The sequence below is a fragment of the Myotis nattereri genome, assembly GCF_964212035.1.
Source record: "Myotis nattereri genome assembly, chromosome: 12".
NCBI classification, from domain to species: Eukaryota; Metazoa; Chordata; class Mammalia; order Chiroptera; family Vespertilionidae; genus Myotis; species Myotis nattereri.
The window spans coordinates 26,494,326-26,513,298 of NC_138087.1; the positions used below are offsets into that span (position 1 = coordinate 26,494,326).

The 18,973-nt window shown below is 42.1% G+C and overlaps 1 protein-coding gene across 2 annotated transcripts in view; it reads left to right on the plus strand.

Annotated features, from left to right (window-relative positions):
- The window catches only part of FREM1 (FRAS1 related extracellular matrix 1), a gene marked incomplete at both ends in the record, with an annotated part of 120,585 nt that overhangs the window by 12,214 nt on the left and 89,398 nt on the right, over positions 1-18,973 (plus strand). For both annotated transcript variants that reach the window (XM_081103710.1, XM_081103711.1), the window contains 7 exons: positions 1,454-1,777; positions 4,193-4,301; positions 6,283-6,414; positions 8,489-8,833; positions 9,427-9,569; positions 17,857-18,053; positions 18,718-18,808. In XM_081103710.1, coding sequence (XP_080959836.1) covers positions 1,454-1,777; positions 4,193-4,301; positions 6,283-6,414; positions 8,489-8,833; positions 9,427-9,569; positions 17,857-18,053; positions 18,718-18,808 — 1,341 coding nt within the window. The remainder of the gene's footprint in view (positions 1-1,453; positions 1,778-4,192; positions 4,302-6,282; positions 6,415-8,488; positions 8,834-9,426; positions 9,570-17,856; positions 18,054-18,717; positions 18,809-18,973) is intronic.

The following is an 18,973-nucleotide window of genomic DNA, read 5'->3' on the forward strand; positions in this document are numbered from 1 at the left end:
CACCTGTAAAAGACACATCTGAAGGCTGGTCTCAAGGAAACTGCTCTTCTGACACCTGAGACAAGAGATGTAGGGTTGCCCCACCCTTCCTCTTTGTGTGGCTTTGGGTGTCAGGGGAGTGACTCCGCACAACACAGCACTCCTCTCTCTAACAAGCTCTCTTCCTCTTACCTCTCTCAACCCTTTCATATTCTTACAGTGGGTAAGAGGGTTTGTTAAACTCTGCCCACTGTACCTGTCTCACATTCACTTTGAAATCTGATATTTTTCTTATTGGAAGTTCAATTGAGACAGAGATCCTCCCAGATTCCATTTTTAACTTTCTGTTATCTACAGAATAACACTCATTGTTCAATAGCCAGTGTTCAGCACTCTTAAACCAATTCAACTCTGATTATCGAGCCTGGTGCTCTCAACAGTGGGAAACATCACATCCTATGATAACCAGCATCTCCTGCTAGGAGGGTGCTTCCACCTGTCGCACTTGCTGCTACCTCAGCTCCCAAGATGCACATTCACGGTTCCTCTGGAGACCCCCCCCCCCCCCCGCCCCCTGGCTTGAGGGCTCTTTCCTCACAGCTCTCTCATTTGAGGAGGGCGTGTTGCCAGCCTGAGTGGTCACTTGCAATTCCTATTATCTGCTTCTCACTTGGAGACCCAGGGATTTAACAGACTAGAAAACTGGTAACCATTTTCCAGTTGCACGAATATCAAGTGATAAGCTCATTTTCCCTCATTCTGCCCTTGCCTGGTGTAAAGCTGCATGACAGGAAGTGAGGGGGCACTTCCTGTCATGTACTTGGGAGTCTAGCATTCCCATTTTACAGCTGGGGGAAGTGAGATTTGGGAGTTAAATAACGTGTCTAAAGTCATGCAGATAGATCATAAGTGGTGGAGATAGAATAAAAGGCCAGTTCTTTCTGATGCGAAAGTGGGTGCCATTTTTCAACACTGGCTGTATATTATTCACCAGACAGCTTTAATAATGACAGTTTTTTACCCACCCAGGATGGCTCAGTATTTGAGCATCACCTATGAAGCAGGAGGTCACAATGCAATTCCTGGTGAGGGCATATACACGGGTGTCGGGCTCATTCCCCAGTCGGGGGCGTGCAGGAGGCAGTTGATCAATGATTCTCTCATCATTGATGTTTCTATCTCTCCCTTCTTCTCCCTTCCTCTCTGAAATCAATAAAAGTACATTGTAAAAAAAAAAAAAAAAGCCAGTTTTCTGGTTCCCTCCTCAGAGCAATTAAATTACAGGGAGAGGGAGCGTGGGCATCAGAATGTGTCAGAAGCTCCCCCGATGATTTACTGTACAGCCAGGTGTCAGATCACTGCCAGATACACCCTCCAGGTTGTGGTTGTATGTTAAATGTCACACTGCTCACCCTGTGTGTTCCAGCTTTATTCACATCATTTCCCCCTTCATATTTTCTTTCTCCTTCAAAAGTCAGAGAGTGCGTGGTTGCCCGTCTACATCAGAGCTGGCATTCCCAACCAGGTTCCGAGGGCAGCGTTCATGGCCATGTTTGTTCTGGAAGTGGACCAGTTCATCCTGACCTCTTTGACTACCTCAGTTCTTGACTGTGAAGAGGATGAGACCCCCAAACCCTTGCTGGTGTTCAACATTACTAAAGCCCCGCTGCGGGGCTTTGTGACTCACCTGTGGGATCACACCAGACCAGTCTCCTCATTCACCTGGAAAGATCTCAGGGACATGCAGATTGCCTATCAGCCACCAAACAGCAGCCATTCCGAAAGGAGACATTACGAGGTAAGAAGGAAGGGAGACGACACTTTTAGCCTATTTGGTGGTCAGACTTACAAAGCCACTTCCCTTAGCTTTCAGGTGAGTTTGTATATCCATTGCCCCAGAAGAGAAGCAATCACTGTCCATCTGGGTGCAAACTGGAATGCCCAGAGGAGCCAGGCTAGTGACGCAGATAAGCAAACCCTCCTGGAGGGACACTGTGGGGGACTGAGGATCGAGCTGGTGCCTTTTGAAGCAGCTGCAGCTCAGCTCCAGCTGATCCAGAGGTGCCTAGAGTTGCTCTGGCTCTTGTTTGTCAAGAAAAGTTGGGCGTCTATAATTTCTTTGTAAAAATGTTCCAGTTTTTAAAGATAGAAAACATATTTAAACATTTTAAATATATTGTGCCAGCTAGGAAATATATCTAAGGGCCACATTTAGCCCAGGAACGCTGCTGCCCTCAACAGCCTTCCTGCATTACACAGACCATGGAAGTTAGAGATGAGTTTTGTTTAAAATTTTTTAAAATAATTTATTTTTGTTTATTTTTATTTTTTAAATTGTTTTATTGCTTAAAGTATTACAAAGGGTATTACATATGTCTCCTTTTTTTCCCCTTAAAATAATTTTTAAATTAATTTTAAATTCTTTTTTGTTTGCACAAGTGTTTTCCTGGGGTCCTTAATTTTGATTAATAACACTGACTTGGAGTAGGCGATTCCATAGTCTCATATGAGGACTAATTTCACTATCCAACACTTCCCATCAGGAAAGTCTTCTTTCCATTTAATCTAAATCTTTCCTGTTCCCACTTCAGCCTCTTGCCTCTTGCTTTGTATTCAAAGGGAGTAGAGAACAGCTGGTTACAGGCTTGCACGTAATAACCCTTCCCACACTTAAAAACCCACCAGCAAGCTGAAATTTAAATGAGCAGATTGATACAGACTTGAGTTCAGGTTTATTACGGAAAATGAGTGTCCCTGGGGTTACCACATTGCCCTCCATCTAATTTTGGCATTTGCAGCATTTAGTCCTAAGGGCAGACAAAAGACTTCAGACTGTAAGGGCTGCGTTTTGCCCTTTGCTTTGATTTCCTTCATGTCATAAAAGTAAGTGGCAGCTTTTGTTTCTTTCCTGTCCTTGCCTCTCATTCCTTCCATATTATGAAGTAATTTCTCATTAGCCACCGGGTTTACCTGCAGCTCAGAAATAAAGCACTGCTCTTCTGCTTCCTGTGTGCATTTTCTGGCATTGTGTCGTAGAATCTCAATGCAGCCTTTGTTCAAATCTGTGATATTTTTGTTAGAAGGTAGCTCACTTATCTCAGTGGGGACTACGCCCTGTTCCAATACTGTGGGCGGGAAGCCCTGCCTCTCTGCAGAACTTTGCTCACTCCGCCACCTGGGGTGGGACTACTGAGGGCGGAGCCTTGGTCAGAGCCCCTGAGCCAGCTGACCTTCTCTGGGTGAAGGTCAGTCTACCTTCCAGTCACGTTCGCCTCTTTGGGAAGTTCAAACTCATTTTATTGGGTATTAGACATATTTGAGAGGAGTTTCTTAGTGAGCACATAACATACAATTTCAAGTGGTTCAACGTAATATTTACATTACACCTGCAAAAGTACTTCCTCCTCAGTATAGTTTCATTTTCAGCCCGTTCCCTTGAAGCTGTTGCTTCTGTTATGTTGGAGTGGCTGACATGCTGCGGTCTGATCATTGCTCTTATCCTCTCAGATGGACCACACGTCCTTCCAAAGCAGGCAGTGTGTCTTCCATTCCTGCCTCATACCTCATCCTTCTCTGTCAACACCTGCTGAGACACATACATCTCACCTAATAAGGCTCAAACTTATATAGCCCCACTTAGTAGTTATGGATTCCACAGGAGCAAGTTAAACCTGGATATTTAACAGTATGGCTGTTGGTATAGATGCCGCTAGATCCGGGTCTCAACAGCAGCGACAGTGACATTTGGACTAGGTAACTCTTTGTCATGGGGGCTGTCCTGTGCATGGAAGGATGTTAGCAGCACACCTCATCCCTCTCTCCACTAGATGCCAGGAGCACCCCTCCACACACACACCCAAGTATGAGCCCAGAAATGTCTCCAGACATTCCCAAATGTCCCCCGGGGGCACAACATCACCCCTAGTTGAGAACTGCTCTAGACCCTATACCTTTGAGAGAGGCACCATTGGTCTGATGCTAAGCAAAGTCAGGGGCACTTTTCCAGCATGTTTGCTTATTTCAGGTTGAGAATTCTTTTATTGAAAAGAAAAATTTAAAGATTATAAACTAAGCAGCAAGATCTAGAGCCTGAAAAGGTGAGATCAGGCTGTCATGAAGGAGATCAGGCAGCAGCAGCCTCCGTCTGTGGTGGGAAGGTATTTTATGCTCGAACATCTCCATGTGTGGCTCATATGCAACTGTTTGCTTACAGGTGGAGTTGGAGGTATACGACTTCTTCTTTGAAAGGAGCACGCCAATTACCATCCACATCTCCGTCAGAACGTCAGACACAAACGCCCCACGCGTGTCCTGGAACACAGGTGCAGCTCAGTGTAGGATGTCAAGCAACCCAACCCTGAAGGGAAGAACGAAAGTACATGTGCCAGGAAAGAAAGGCAGTTTTATTCCTATTTCACACACGAGGCAACTGAAACTCAGTCCAGTTTGGGCATCAGATAGTTGGTTTCATTTTGTTTTTCCTACTGGAAGGGTGAGAAGCTTGAATCCAGGATTCCTGAGTCCTGGAGACGAATTCTTTCCTCGGTAGGAGATAAGCCAGGACAACGTTCGCCTGACAGAGGCACGGAGTGACTGTGATATTGAGCTCCAGTTGGGCTGAGAGAGAAAAGGTCTCCAACTCAAATTGTCCAGAGGGATGGAAGGGAGGCATACATTTGTCTTATTGTTAAATTGTGTTGCTTGGAAACCACAATACATAAAGAAGAGCTTAAACGGCTTAATTTGTTTTAAACGAAGCCTTTACTCTGCCTCTCATTTCTAATTGAACTTACAGTGCAATGTATAGATTTAGGTCAAATGTAAATGTAGAATGTAAATGAAGATTTTATTCTTTCCCATTAATCCCATCAATAGTATTCAAAACATACTTATAAGCAGTGATGCTAAGTTTTGTTAAGGGGATCATATCTGTGTCTGATTTAAATCCTCTGGTGGCAGCTTAAATAAATGTGTGTGTGTGTGTGTGTGTGTGTGTGTGCTTGCATGTGGGTAGTATATGCATGCACACATGAGTATCAGTAGAGATGGATAACATTGGTTGAGCAACCTTCATTTATAATTTTGACTCTGTGTCTCATCTACCTCTGTTAGAGGGATAATGAAAAGAAAAGAAGGAATCGGTGTCCTGTTATAATCACATATTAAGTAGATTATTACATGAGCATTGAGACTTAATAGTCTGTATATTTATGTGTGATCAGGCTTGTTAAGAGAGCTCCAAATCTGGTTTGGCTACTCTGGACATTAGACTCTGTTTTTAAAATAAAATAAAATTTACTTATGAACTTATGTGTTCATTGTTAAAAACTTGGAAATTACAATAAATAGTAAAAAAAAAATGAATAGTAATGAATGGTCAAGAAAAAATGAATGATATAGTAATAAGTGAATAAAATAATTTATTACTTCAAAATCATTTATTACTTCCACGTGCAGACATCACCACTGTTAATGTTTTGCTATTTATACTTCTAGTCTTCTTGCTTGCTCTTTTGCTGTGTTCCTTGTGATGCCTTGTCCTAAGACACACTGTACACTCTTGGCTTCAAAATTGTTATTACCAGTCACAGAGATTCCTTATATGTACTTCTCCCTCCCTCCCTCCCTCCCTTCCTCCCTCCCTCCCTCCCTCCCTCTCTCCCTCTTTCCCTCCCTTCCTCCCTCCCTCCCTCCTTCCCTCCCTCCCTCTGTCGCTCCCTCCTTCCCTTTCTTCCTCCCCTTAAATATGCTGTATGCCTTAGCTCAGGTTCCCTAGCAACAGCTACTGAGGCAGGTTGCATGCACTAATCCTACACTGAAAACAGGAGAAAGGGGAAAAGGGAAAATTATGAGGAGGATAAAACACATTTACAGTATTTATTGGAAAAGGCTGTATAAATGGACTTGTGCAGCTCACACCCCTGTTGCTCAATCAAGGCTCAGGTTTATTTGTAAAAGTACTTCTGCCGCCTGTGCCCACAAAATATCTGGATGTGGCCTTCGGAAAAGTCCTTGTGGACATGTTGCGTTAGAGGCCGCTGTGAGCATAGCATCTGTTCTTTCCTTGGTGTTCACTGTCTGGCACTGCCATGTCTCTAAAGGGTATGTCCCGAGGAGCCAATGGCCAGATTGGAGGTGAGAGTACTGAAAGTGAAAATAGTACTAGCAATAAAAGCTAACTTCCAGGTTCTTAAAAAGCTTTGAGAATACAATTTCAGCTCGTTTTGTGAGTTAAAATGCATTCATTTTGTCTTAACGTTCACGTGTTGGCATGTCATAGAACATGTTTGTTCTGTCTTGCAGGTCTGAGTCTCCTGGAAGGGCAGTCTCGGGCCATCACCTGGGAACAGTTTCAGGTTGTCGACAACGACGACGTTCGTGCTGTACAGCTGGTCGCCGTGGACGGCCTGCAGCACGGGCGGCTCACAGTAAGAGGTGAAGGATCCACCTTGGTAACCGAGCAAGGAGCTGGAGAAGAAACTTCTCCAAAAGCAAATCGTGTTTAACAGGATACACACAGCATCTCTTGGGCCCCATTTCTAACTGAATTGTCATATCCCCCAAATCTAGAGCTCTTGAAACATTTGTGTTAGGTTGCCTTAGGCGCAGCTCATTATTTAAAGTTCAGATGCCTCATTGGGCTCCTTCTAAATATACTCCTTAACTGATTATCTCATCCCAGTAGGAAGACAAAATATTTTCCTCTCATTTCTCTGTCTCATAGAAATGTATTGAAAAACATGCTTTTAAAAATACTTTTAATCATTATGTTATTATGATATTAGGAGCAGTTACCATAGTTTAAAAGAAATGGATTTATAATTATAAGGATGGTAGTTAAGGTTAATGAGCCTAATAAAAATAATAGCCATACTTTATGATGATAGAGTCCATTCCTGTTAATGAGCTCAGAGGATTTAATTCAATTATCCTCTTAGTTTGCCTAATTATAAAGCAGAAAGAGAGCTCTTATTTATCATCATTTATGATAAGGAAATTCTGAAATCAAAAATAAAATGATAAATTTTCCTGTCTAATCCCAGGACTGTGCCAGGTCAGCTTATGCCTGAGCCTGCCAGTTAGGGTGGATGTTCAGCTGCATGTAGGGAAACTCAATTATAGTGGCTTAAAAATTCATATTTCCCTCATGTGACAAGTTGTCCAGATGTGGCATTCCATATCCATGATGCCAGATGCTCTTTTCTGCTAGGTCGGTGCTCACAAGATGGCACCTACACTTCTAGCTTTGGGTCTGCATTTGAGGAAGGAAGGAAGGAGGGAAGGAAGGAAGGAAGGAAGGAAGGAAGGAAGGAAGGAAGGAAGGAAGGAAGGAAGAAGTTATGCCATCTTAGTTTGCTTTCTAGCTTGCTTTCTTTAACCACTTGTCCCAGGACAATGACTTTCACTTATATCTCCTACCAACTCACATGCTATCCCAACATGCAGTGGAGTCTGGGGACATGATTTTTTAAAAATAGTCCCATGTCATTCCAAATAGAACTGGGATCCTGGTACTGAGCAAGAAGCAGTAAGTGGCTATTGGGTAAGTAGTTTGTAGCATCCATTATGCTAGTGTTTAATCATGATTCCAGTGAGGTTTTTAACACAAACACATGGTGTGGGGAGAGTAATGAGGCTCCTGCCATCAAAAATGATAAATGTTTATACAAAGTGAAGCAATGTTTATTAATACTATGAAATGAAGTATAGAGAGAGCAGTAGCCCATAAGACAATGATGTTCTGGGCTCAGAGACTATAGGAAGTAGTACTAATATTTATTAAGTATTTACTTTGTGCCAGATATGGTGCAAAATATTCTACATGCTTTATCTCATACCACTTTATGAAGTGAGGTACTATTACTATTCCTACTTTACATATGGGGAACTGAGACTTAGAGAAGTCAACTTGTCTAAGGTCATGTATCTAGTAAGTGGCAGAACTGGGATTTGAACCTTGGCCATTTGATACCAGAGCTTTAGCTCTTGGTCAATAAGCCAATGATTCTCAAGTTTTAGCATGCATTCGACTCTTGGAGGGTTTAATAAAGCACATAATGCTGGGCCCACCTCCAAAATTTCTATTTCAGTAGGTCTAGGGTAGGGCCTGAAAACGTGCATTTCTGACAGATGGTGCTGATGCTGAGGTTTGAGACCACACCAGTAAGAAGTTCTGCCGTGTAGGTTGATAACAATGAGTGAAACAAAAATTAACATTTATTATCGGCTTACTTTTAAGTTCTCCCATCCATACTAGGGACTATGAGGTAGGTATTATTTCTGCTTTATAGATGAGTCTCAAATAAATTAAATACCTGGCCCAATCTACACAGCTAGTAATTGTTACAACCAGTGTTCAAAACCTGATTTGTGGAGGTGGTTTCTCCCAAAGAGGGAAGTATCAGCTGCTCCCCTTTCCTCAGTGCCCTTTTGCCTAGTGCAGCTTTCCCTGTAAGGGCTGCCTTTGCGCCCCTCCCTCAGTCAGCGCCATCTCTGCTCTCTCCTTCAGGGGGGAAAGGCTTTCTCTTCACCGTGGCTGACCTGCAGGCTGGCGTTGTTCGCTATCATCACGATGACAGCGACTCCACCAAAGACTTTGTGGTCTTCAGGATATTCGATGGTCATCACAGCATCCGCTATAAGTTTCCCATCAACATTCTGCCCAAAGATGACAGCCCGCCGTTCCTCATCAATAACGTTATTATTGAACTGGAGGAGGGCCAGACCATTCTGATCCAGGGTTCCATGCTGAGAGCTTCAGACATGGATTCCAGTGATGACTACATCTTCTTTAATGTCACGAGACCGCCTCAGGCTGGAGAGATCATGAAGAAGCCAGGGCCAGGACTGATAGGTAAGTTCTGGGCAGTTAAGATATTTGTGCGAAGATGGGCATCCGTTTATGAGGTGAGATACTATTATTATTCCCATTTTATAGATGGGAAGCTTGGGACTTAGAGACTTGAAGTTGATTCATTCAAGGGTGGGCATCCAGAAACTTCCAGAGCTGGGCCTGAAAGTAATCATTTCACTTGGAAAAATTAAGTCAGCCAAGCACAGTGATAGAACAAATAAGTTTGAAGAGAGATGTTTGGCTTATTGTAGATTTTTGATAAAGTAATTTCATGGATAACATTTCCTTATATTTTGTTAGAATACTTTCATAACTAGTTCTTAAAATAGTCAGGAGCATCAAAATAGGGATCAAGTAGTGTTTCTTAAGACAATGTTTCTTAAAAAGACTTTTCTAATGCTAATTCATCCACATATTTTAAGACAGATGTAACAACTTTAATTTTCCTGCTTTGTTATGTATAAGCTTTTATGAAGATTCCTTAGGTACATACAACATGGTATGCTGAGAAGACTTGAGGTAAGTCCGATATCTTTATACCCAAACACTTGCAATTGGTTACAAAAATATTTGGTGTTTTGTGGACCCAATAGGCTATCCTGTCCCTGGCTTCCTTCAGAGGGACCTGTTTAATGGCATCATTTACTATCGTCACTTTGGTGGAGAAATCTTTGAAGATTCTTTTGAATTTGTCCTTTGGGACAGCCATGAACCTCCAAATCTCTCAATGCCACAGGTAAGAGGCCATTCTGAACACTTCTCAAAGACTTGTCCGCAGATATCAGTTCTGGGGAGATGTTATTAGAGACTATATGAAAATAGGTTTCAAGATTCAAAGACTGAGAAGCAATGGAGTAAGCAAAAGTAAGTCAATTTCTTTGTAACACCACTTCTCTACCATTTACTTTTTGAATGAGTTCTGCAAATTTTTGTGTGTGATATTTCCAGCACCTTTATACAGGACACCTCACAATATTTGCTGTGCTCATATCACTCAAGAAAACACTGACATTTTATATATAGTAGTGGAGTTCGGTTATAAATATAAGCTGTGGAATTCGGCTGCCTATGTTTCTCTCCTGTATTTGACATAATTATCTGATTGATCTGTGGTTCAGTTTCCCCATCTGTAAAACAGGGACTAATACAACTTCCTTATAGAATGATTGTGAGAGTAAGTAATCTACACTAATAAAAGAGAAAAATGGTAATTGGCGTACGGCGAACCGTTTTCATTGGCTAATCAGGGCTATATGCAAATTAATTGCCAACTAAGATTGGCAGTTAACTGCCAACAAGATGGCGGCTAATTTGCATATGTAGGCACAATGCAGAGAGGCGAAAGGGAAATCAGGAAGAAGCCCCCTGCCACTGACAGTGATCGGAAACCCAGAGGGGAGCTAAGAGCTGGGGGGCAGGGCAAAGGCGGCCCTGGGGCCGCCTTTGCCCTGCCCCCCAGCCATGATCAGAGAATCAGGCGCCTTTGCCGCCCTGGCCAGTGATAGCAGGAAGTAGGGGTGGAGCCAGTGATGGGAGCTGGGCACAGTCGAAGCTGGCAGTCCCAGGAGCTAGGGGTCCCTTGCCTGGGCCTAAAGCGGAGCCCACGATCCCGGGCCGCTGCAGCTGCGGGTCCCCACTGCCCGGGCCGGACGCCCAGGCCAGAGGCGTTAGGCCTGGGCAGGGGCGGAGCCTGCAACCGCAGGGAACTGGGGGGGCGGAGCCGGGGATTGGGGGGATATGATGGTCCCCTTGCCCAGGCCTGAAGCCTGGGTCAGAGGCGTCAGGCTTGGGCGGGGGGTGGAACAAGCGATCAGAGGGAGATGGGGGTCCCCTGCCCAGGCATGATTCCTGGGCCAGAAGCCTCAGGCCTGGGCGGGGGCCAGAGCCAGTGATCGGGGGGAGATGGGGGTCCCCTGTCCAAGCCTGACACCTCTGGCCGAGGTGTCAGGCCTGGGCAAGGGGCAGAGCCAGCAATGGGAGGGGTCTGGGGGTCCCCTGCCCAGGCCAGACGCCTGGGCCAGAGGCATCAGGCCTGGGCTGGGGGCAGAACCAGTGATGGGGGGAAATGAGGGTCCCCTGCCCAGGCCTGACGCCTGGGCAAGGGGCCAATCCTGCGATTGGAGGGTGATGGGGGTCAACGCCTGAGGGCTCCCAGTATGTGAGAGGGGGCAGGCTGGGCTGAGGGACACCTCCCCCCCCCCCCCCAGCGCACGAATTTCGTGCACCGGGCCCCTAGTATATATATAAAGTACTGTGAACATTCTGGCACATGGTAAGCACTCAATAGATAAATTAGCTATTATCTATTGTTGCTTTTGGAGAACGAAGAGTTTTACTACCACTCAAGGATATCATTTAAATTCACAGAATGCAGAAATAATTGTAAGGAGGGATTCTCATATAAAAATTACAGTGATGGAGTTAGTATAGTATCTGGACAACTATAAGATAAGCTCCCTGCAAGGAGAGGGTGGTTAGTGGCTGGAGTGAAAAAAGGAGAGCTGCACATAAGTGATCACCTACTACATATAGTTTATTTTTCTAGGCATTTTATCCCTATTATCTTGGAAGGGAGCATATGCAGGGCTCTAAGCAAGTCTTGAATCAGTTCTGGAATGGCTATTTACAGCTTGTGTCCCTGTTTGTTATATAATGTCTTCTCATGTCATAGTCACTCACATTAGCCAATGCATAGATGATTGAGCTATTCATCTGTTTGCTCCGATAAAGGTAATCAAAATGGATGATCAGGAAGAATGATGTCAGAGAGCTCAGAAATTGAAGGAAGTAGGTGATCCCTATTAAGAAAAATTGGAGAATGAGAAAATTCTCAATTTAACTGCTTATTAAGTAACAAATCAACTCCTTTACAAATAACAGTCCCTTCTTTTCTTGTGTTATTATATTCTACTTCTAGATTACATTTTGCTTGAGACCTTAGTTAATTTGCTATTCCTAAATGACAACTATCAATAGGATTTCTTTCTAAATCATCTGTTACATCTATTCAAACTGAGCTTTGTTTTCAACTAGAATATCATGTCACTATTAACAGACTATATGCCTTTTTAAAAATAGAAAGTTAGGGACTGCTTTTTTCTTTTCTTTTCTTATATATTTTATAAATTATATTTTTATTTCTATCATATTTAAGTTCAAGTGTAAATGTTAGATCCCTTTATAATGAGGACCAGAGTAATAAAAACTTTATTCAGTTAAAATTATTTCTAAATCTTAGAAAATAAGTCAGACTAAATACTGTAGGTCCAGTTATGAGATTATTTCTTTGGATGGATGGATGGGTTTCTAAAGAAGGAGTCATAATCACATTTTTCTCTGCTTTCATCTTATTAATCTACTAGAGGCCTGGTGCACAAATTTGTGCATGGGTGGGGTCCCTCGGCCTGGCTGGTGATTGGGGCTGATTGGGGCCATCTTGCCCAGTCCCGATTGGGGCCAATGGGGGCTGGCCGGGGAGGAACCACAAGAGGTTGGCCGGCTGGTTGGGGAGGGACCGTGGAAGGGCTCCAGGGCATGTCCAGCCTGTCTCACCTAGTCCCAGTTGGCTGGACCCCAGCAGCAAGCTAACCTACTGGTCAGAGCGTCTGCCCCCTGGTGGTCAATGCATGTCATAGCGACTGGTCGAGCAGTCGACACTTAGCATATTAGGATTTTATATATATAGATGTTGAGGGAGAGAGGAAGAGAGAGAGAACCTATAAATTACTCTATATTCATGTACCATATTTTGTTTGGCTCCTAAATATTCTCCAGCTCAGCCTTGTGTAATCACCTCTCTACTTGTCATCTCTACATGTCAATCTCACCAGGATTTTAAAAACACCATGTCCACAGACATTTAGTATATTTTCCCCCAAACTTGCACAAAACCACTGTAACTAGAATCCCCTGAAGTCATCCCTAACCCCTTCTCTCTCTCTCTCTAATATCTGAATAACTAATTAGTCAGCAAATCTAACTAAATCTATCAGATAAATTTCTCTCATCTGTCTATACTTCCCCACCCATTGCCATTGCTTTAATTCCAACCTTCATCTTTTTGGGACTAGATTAACTTAAGAATCCCTCACAGGGTCTCTTGAAGAATAGATCAGCAATATCCTTATAACTGAGGACAGTTAAAATCCACTGATATAGTAACTTTGTATTCAATATAATTCATCTAGTATCCATTCCCCAATTCTCCCTCTTGATTTGTGGCAGTGCCAGCTCACTTCCTCTCCAGACATGGACCTTCTCTCAGCGATAACAGCGCCTGTTCCAGGAAGCCTTCTCTGGTGCCTTCATCCCAAAGTTCCCCCACGCTGTGTCAGCTGGTCCTTTTATGTAGCTGATCCAATATCAAAACACTATAATGTGAGGCCATTATTTGTTTTATTGGATCAACTATGAGCTCATTGATGACAGGAATCCTAAATTATTCATCTGTGTCTTCAGGCCTTGGTATGTGACTCAGATAGAACCTCAAAAACTGTTCTGGTTCTTTCAACTTCTATTGAAACTAGGAAAAAATAAAAAAAACCTGAAATATTTTGTAAGAACTGGGGAGGTAGTGAGATGAAGAGGTAGTGAGTGGAAAGTTTAATTCTCCAGAGTTTCCAGGAATTAGTGTGTGCATAACAACAGAACAAGTATTTTATGTGTGTGTGCTGGTGAGAATTTTTGTGTTGTAAAACCCTGATACCTTCATTGAAAAGCCCAAATTTTAAGGGACTTTAATGATGAGCTAGTCTATTTGATGATTGCCTCTCCAATTTGGACAAGTATTTAGCCATGCCCTACATATAAAATTGTATTTAAAGTATTTTTAAAAATTGTAACTTTCAGCTGTTCAACTAAAGGTCCAGATAAGATGGTTACTTAATGGGAGCTTCTGTGATCTGTAGATCCCATGGTCACTGAAGGTTAAGTTAAACTCAGATGATTGTTTAGGCCACACGTGAAAACACGTCCTTTGAGAGAGGCAGAAACCGAGCATCTCCTCAGGTGGGAAACAATTTAATAAATGCCGGAAGGAAGTTGCACAAGCAGGGATGCTCCTTACCTCCTTTCATGCTTCCTAACTGGATACTCCTGCTGAGAGATCTACCTGTACATCAACAATGTGCTCACATATCAGCAAGAAGCCCCTCCCTCTTTCTATCTTGGTTGTCATGACTGTCATCAAATAAAGCCTCATGCTCTCAATTTGCCTTTTAAAAATATTCCCTTCTTTATCCTTCTCTGTAGAGAGCTTTATAGGGTTTAAGCCTCAGGAGATCTTAAACCAGGAGAGAGTAACGTTGGAAGTAAGATGGAAAATGCAAACTAAGGATAGAAGAGAGAAGCAGAAAGATGACTAAGAAATGAAAGCAGGTGCCCCAAAGGCCTGTGGGTGAAGTGGAAGGGAGCAATGAACTGAGGCCGGACGAGAGAACAGGCACCCAGGGTGTGAGCATTTAGAACAGCGGTTCTCAACCTGTGGGTCGCGACCCCTTTGGGGGGTCGAACGACCCTTTCACAGGGGTCGCCTAAGACCATCGGAAAACACATATATAATTACATATTGTTTTGTGATTAATCACTATGCTTTCATTATGTTCAATTTGTAACAGTGAAATTGGGGGTCACCACAACATGAGGAACTGTATTAAAGGGTCGCGGCATTAGGAAGGTTGAGAACCACTGATTTAGAAGAAGTCAAACCTGTTAGTGGGGTGCGCAAATTGCATTAGAAGTAGTTCCTGAGGGCAAAAAGTAGCACAGGATAAACTCAAAGGAAGCTGTGAGATAAAGAATCAGGCAGGAATCCAAGATCAGGGCAAAGAAAGGATCAAGAATCGATGTCAACAAGGAAGAGATATCAGCCCACAAAATACCGTATTATGAGCACTGGGGGTCAAGGTTAGGCTTTGTCACTCTGTGTACTGATTTGTTACTTTGTATTCGGATTCCCTAGAAGCCTGTTTTGGGGTGCTTGTGACCATAAGTAGACTGGAGGCATGCAGGGGACCCCAGCAAGTGAGAGCCCTGCGATTGGGCTGCGCATTACTTTCCCTCCATTGGGGAATGGCTATTTAGTAACGTCTTTGTTACAACCAAATTTCAGTGAAATGTAAATGGTTCATTTCTCTATGGAGTTTGTTAAAATAGGATTTTTCTCATCCACAGACACACACACAGTAATTGTTTAAACATGCATCAATATGTAAAGACACATCAACCTAGGCGATCATAAAGCATGTTGAAAAATGTGCCCACCAAGAATTACTATAGGAGTATAAAAAAGCATGCCTTGTACATTCATTTTACACAGAGAACACACTGGAGACTAAATTAGCATGGAAAATGGTCTCTTTAAGGCACAATAACTATTGTTTCCTTATTAAATCCAGTTTTTCAATTAAGTGCAGCCTCACTGATCCACACTGTGGCTGGGAAACCCCACAGAGAATTTCTGAACTTTGTAGATTAGCAGAAAACTATAATTGGGAAAAAAAAATGTGACACAGACTCCAGGAGACTGGAGAAATGACTGTCATCGTGTTTATTTATTTTGATAACTGCCTTTAGTTTTTAATTATTGAAATGCTTCATAATGGAGGAGCACATATGCTGTAGGCTTTTGTAAGAGCAATGAAGAATGGAGACGAGGAATTAACTTATTGAACACCTACTACCAAGTACTCACAGTGTTACTAGCTATCTCATTTGATCCTGACAACACTTCACTACAATAGCCATTATTATCATTCCCAATGTGCAGAGAGAAAAACTGACCCCAAAGGGGCTCACTGATTTGCCTCAGGGGGCACAGCTTGCACAGCTAATGTTCCGGTATTTTCTATATTGTAGTTTTGTTTTTTTGGCTTTGTATGTCAATTTAAAAAGGAAGTCACTTTATTTTCAAGTTGGGTGTTGTGAATACTATTATTGTAGACAAAATTGGCATTGTTGCCAGCTGGTGTTGCTCAGTGGTTGAGCATCCACCCATGAACCAAGAGGTCACCAGTTTGATCCCCAGTAGGGGGCATGCAGAAGACAGTCATTCGATGTTTCTATCTCTCTATCCCTCTCCTTTCCTCTCTTTCTAAAATCAATAAAAAAGATATTTTAAAAAGTTGGCATTGCAGATCTGTGCTTCAATGACAATATTAACTTTATTAAAATAAAGTTATTAAATTAAAATATTAAATTCATTAAAAGAAATAAAAACCAGAATAAGAATACCCATGACACCAAGCAAATGTACCATTGCAAGAGAGAATAAGTATATGCTTTCTCACAACCAGTCATGAATTATTGTAAGAAAATGTGATGATAAAAGCTGTTCGGCTGCCCAGCTAGCATGACTCAGTGGTTGAGGGTCGACATATGCCCAGGTTGCGGGCTCAGTTCCGGTGTGGGTCATACAAGGGGAAGCCAATCAGTGATTCTCTCTCATCATTGATGTTTCTATCTTTCTCTCTCTCCCTTTCTCTCTGAAATAAAAAAAATATATTTAAAAAAATAAAAAAAGCTGTTCAGCAAACCCTCCATGCCCTCCAGTAGGATCCAGACCTGTGAGTGTGCTTTAAGAATTCTTAAAATCACAAACAGGACATATTGACTCATTCAGTTAGCAAACATTGATGAAGGGCTTTCTACCTACAAAATACTGTTCCAGATGGAGAGTACAGAGATGAGCAGAATATTTATTGAGCACCTATTATGTGTGAGACATTTTTATATACATAATGGTCTTTGATCCTCATAACAACTCTGTGAGGCTGTTGTCATTATACTTAACTTACATATAAGAAAATTGACATTTTAAAAAGTTTAGTGACTTGTTCAAGATCAATAGCTACTAAGTGGCATACTTAGGCCTTTAATGGTCTGTTCACTGCCAAATTCCATGTGGTTTGTACTACTCTATGATCCCCCTCTTACAGAACTTTCAATCCAGGAGAGACTGACGTGTGAACTACTAACTAATAATATAAGACATAAAATAATAATGTTTCTCAAGGGACAAACAAATTTAGGAACAATTAATTCCAACTGAGAAATTGGGGAAAGTTTCAAGAAGAGCCATTAAGGGTAAGAAAAACCCAGGCTGCTGGAGAAAGCAGGAGAAAAGAATTCCAGGTTGAAGAAACAGCATGACCCAAAGCTTAAAGTCTAGGACCCACACCTTTGTGTGCAGCTGGAGTGCTGGCTTAATGCTGAAAGGAGTAGCAGATAAAGTGGAAAAATAGGGTGTGCAAACTGGGGGAGGGGAGGTTACATATCCTTTTCACAATAAATGTTAAAAATAATTTAAAAAACACCATAATATTGCCAAAAAGTCACTACAAAATCAAAACCAAACTGTAGAGGCCCTTAGATGCCATGCTAAGGAGTTTGAATAAGTCTGTCCCTCCTGGGTGGTTGTTAAGACTTTGAGGAAGGGAATAACTTAATTAGATTTGCATTTTTTAAAAGATAACACTAGAGGTATGTGAGTCTAGATTAGCTACTGAAGTTAGGGCCAGCAGAAAGCTGTTGCAATAATGTAAAGAAGAAATTATGAGAGCTAGAGCTAGACCAGTAACAATGGGAATGACAGCTGGGGTGGGAGTGGAGTGTGGTCCCTACGGTATTTAAGAATTTTATAAGTAGAGACTCTGGGAGGTGTTTTATACATATGTGGAGAGAGAATGAGGAGCCAAATTTTATGTCACAGTTTCTAGAATCTGAGTAGAGGCAGGTTAAAAAATGCACAGGTGGTTGTTGGAAGGGAGATGCAGAAATACCCATTCTATATAGCACTCACGAACGATTACCTATAATTGTGATAATTATATCCTTAAAATGTAATATCAAATGGGTGGAGAATGTTCCATTTTTGGTTCACATTCTTACTACCTCCTAAATCATTTCAGTGAAAGTATATTATAATTGTAAGTTTTCAAAAATCACCGTGACTAGGTGATTGTGGGGTGTTGCCTTTGGTGTCTCTTTGGTACCTCAAAGTAATGGTACAGATCATTTCTTTTCAGGTGGTGACAATTCATATCACTCCAGTGGATGACCAGCTTCCAAAAGAGGCTCCTGGGGTTTCTCGGCATCTGGTTGTCAAGGAAACGGAGGTGGCCTACCTAACTAAGAAACATCTGCATTTCATAGATACGGAATCGTATGACAGGGAGCTGCTCTATACAATAACAACTCCTCCGTTTTTTTCTTTCAGTCACAGGTATCTATGAAAGGTCATTAGTGGAGGGTTGTGTTCTAGGACTGGAGAGTCCAAAGGGTCAATATATGGTGCTGTGGTTCAATTGCTTTCTTGTCCAACATGAACATACATTCAATTCAGCATTTACTGTAATCTCAAACTTATACCTCCTTCCAAAGCTGTATTAATGGGTAAGTGACCTGTATCTTGGAGTGTCTTTAGCTTAGGTGGCCTAAAAGCAGTTTCTAATCCCCTTTTCTAAAGAGAATGCTACGTTTTTCTTTTTAGTAAAATGTAATGAGTCTCTATAGCATTATTTTTAGGTATTGCAGGCCACAAAATGGTCATATTCTATGATCCCAATCCAAGGAAGTGACATGAATATACCATAGCTGGTGTCATGTACCTGATAGCAAGGGAACATTTTTAGGATGAGAACAATGATTCTCTTTCTTAATGTCAAAGCAGAAAATAGCGTACATATTTTTTTGCAGCAGTGATGAAAATAGCATTGATGAGATTAAGCATAAGACTAGAATCCCTAACATAAAGAGAATATAAAGATGACATATTTAATTTCTTCCCACGATGAGCTCTTTTAGTTTAAAAAAATTTGGTTGTAGGCTATTTGATTTAATTCTCATTACTTGAAAAATGAGCTGATGTGTTTAATATTTCTCTTTAGACACTTGGACGCTGGGAAATTATTCATGGTGGATAGCATACCAAAGCTGACCAAGAATCCTGCAGCCCAGGGCTTGAAGTCCTTCACTCAGGTGGGATGCTGTGCTACAATGTTGAAAAAACGTGATGGAAGGAAGTATCCTCGGAGAAGTCATGGTGTTCCTAGTATTGCCCTTGAGAATGATGGCCTTTGACGTCCGTTACCAGTGCTCGATGTCTTTATTCTTTCTGCCTGTGCATTTACATTAAGCATGCAA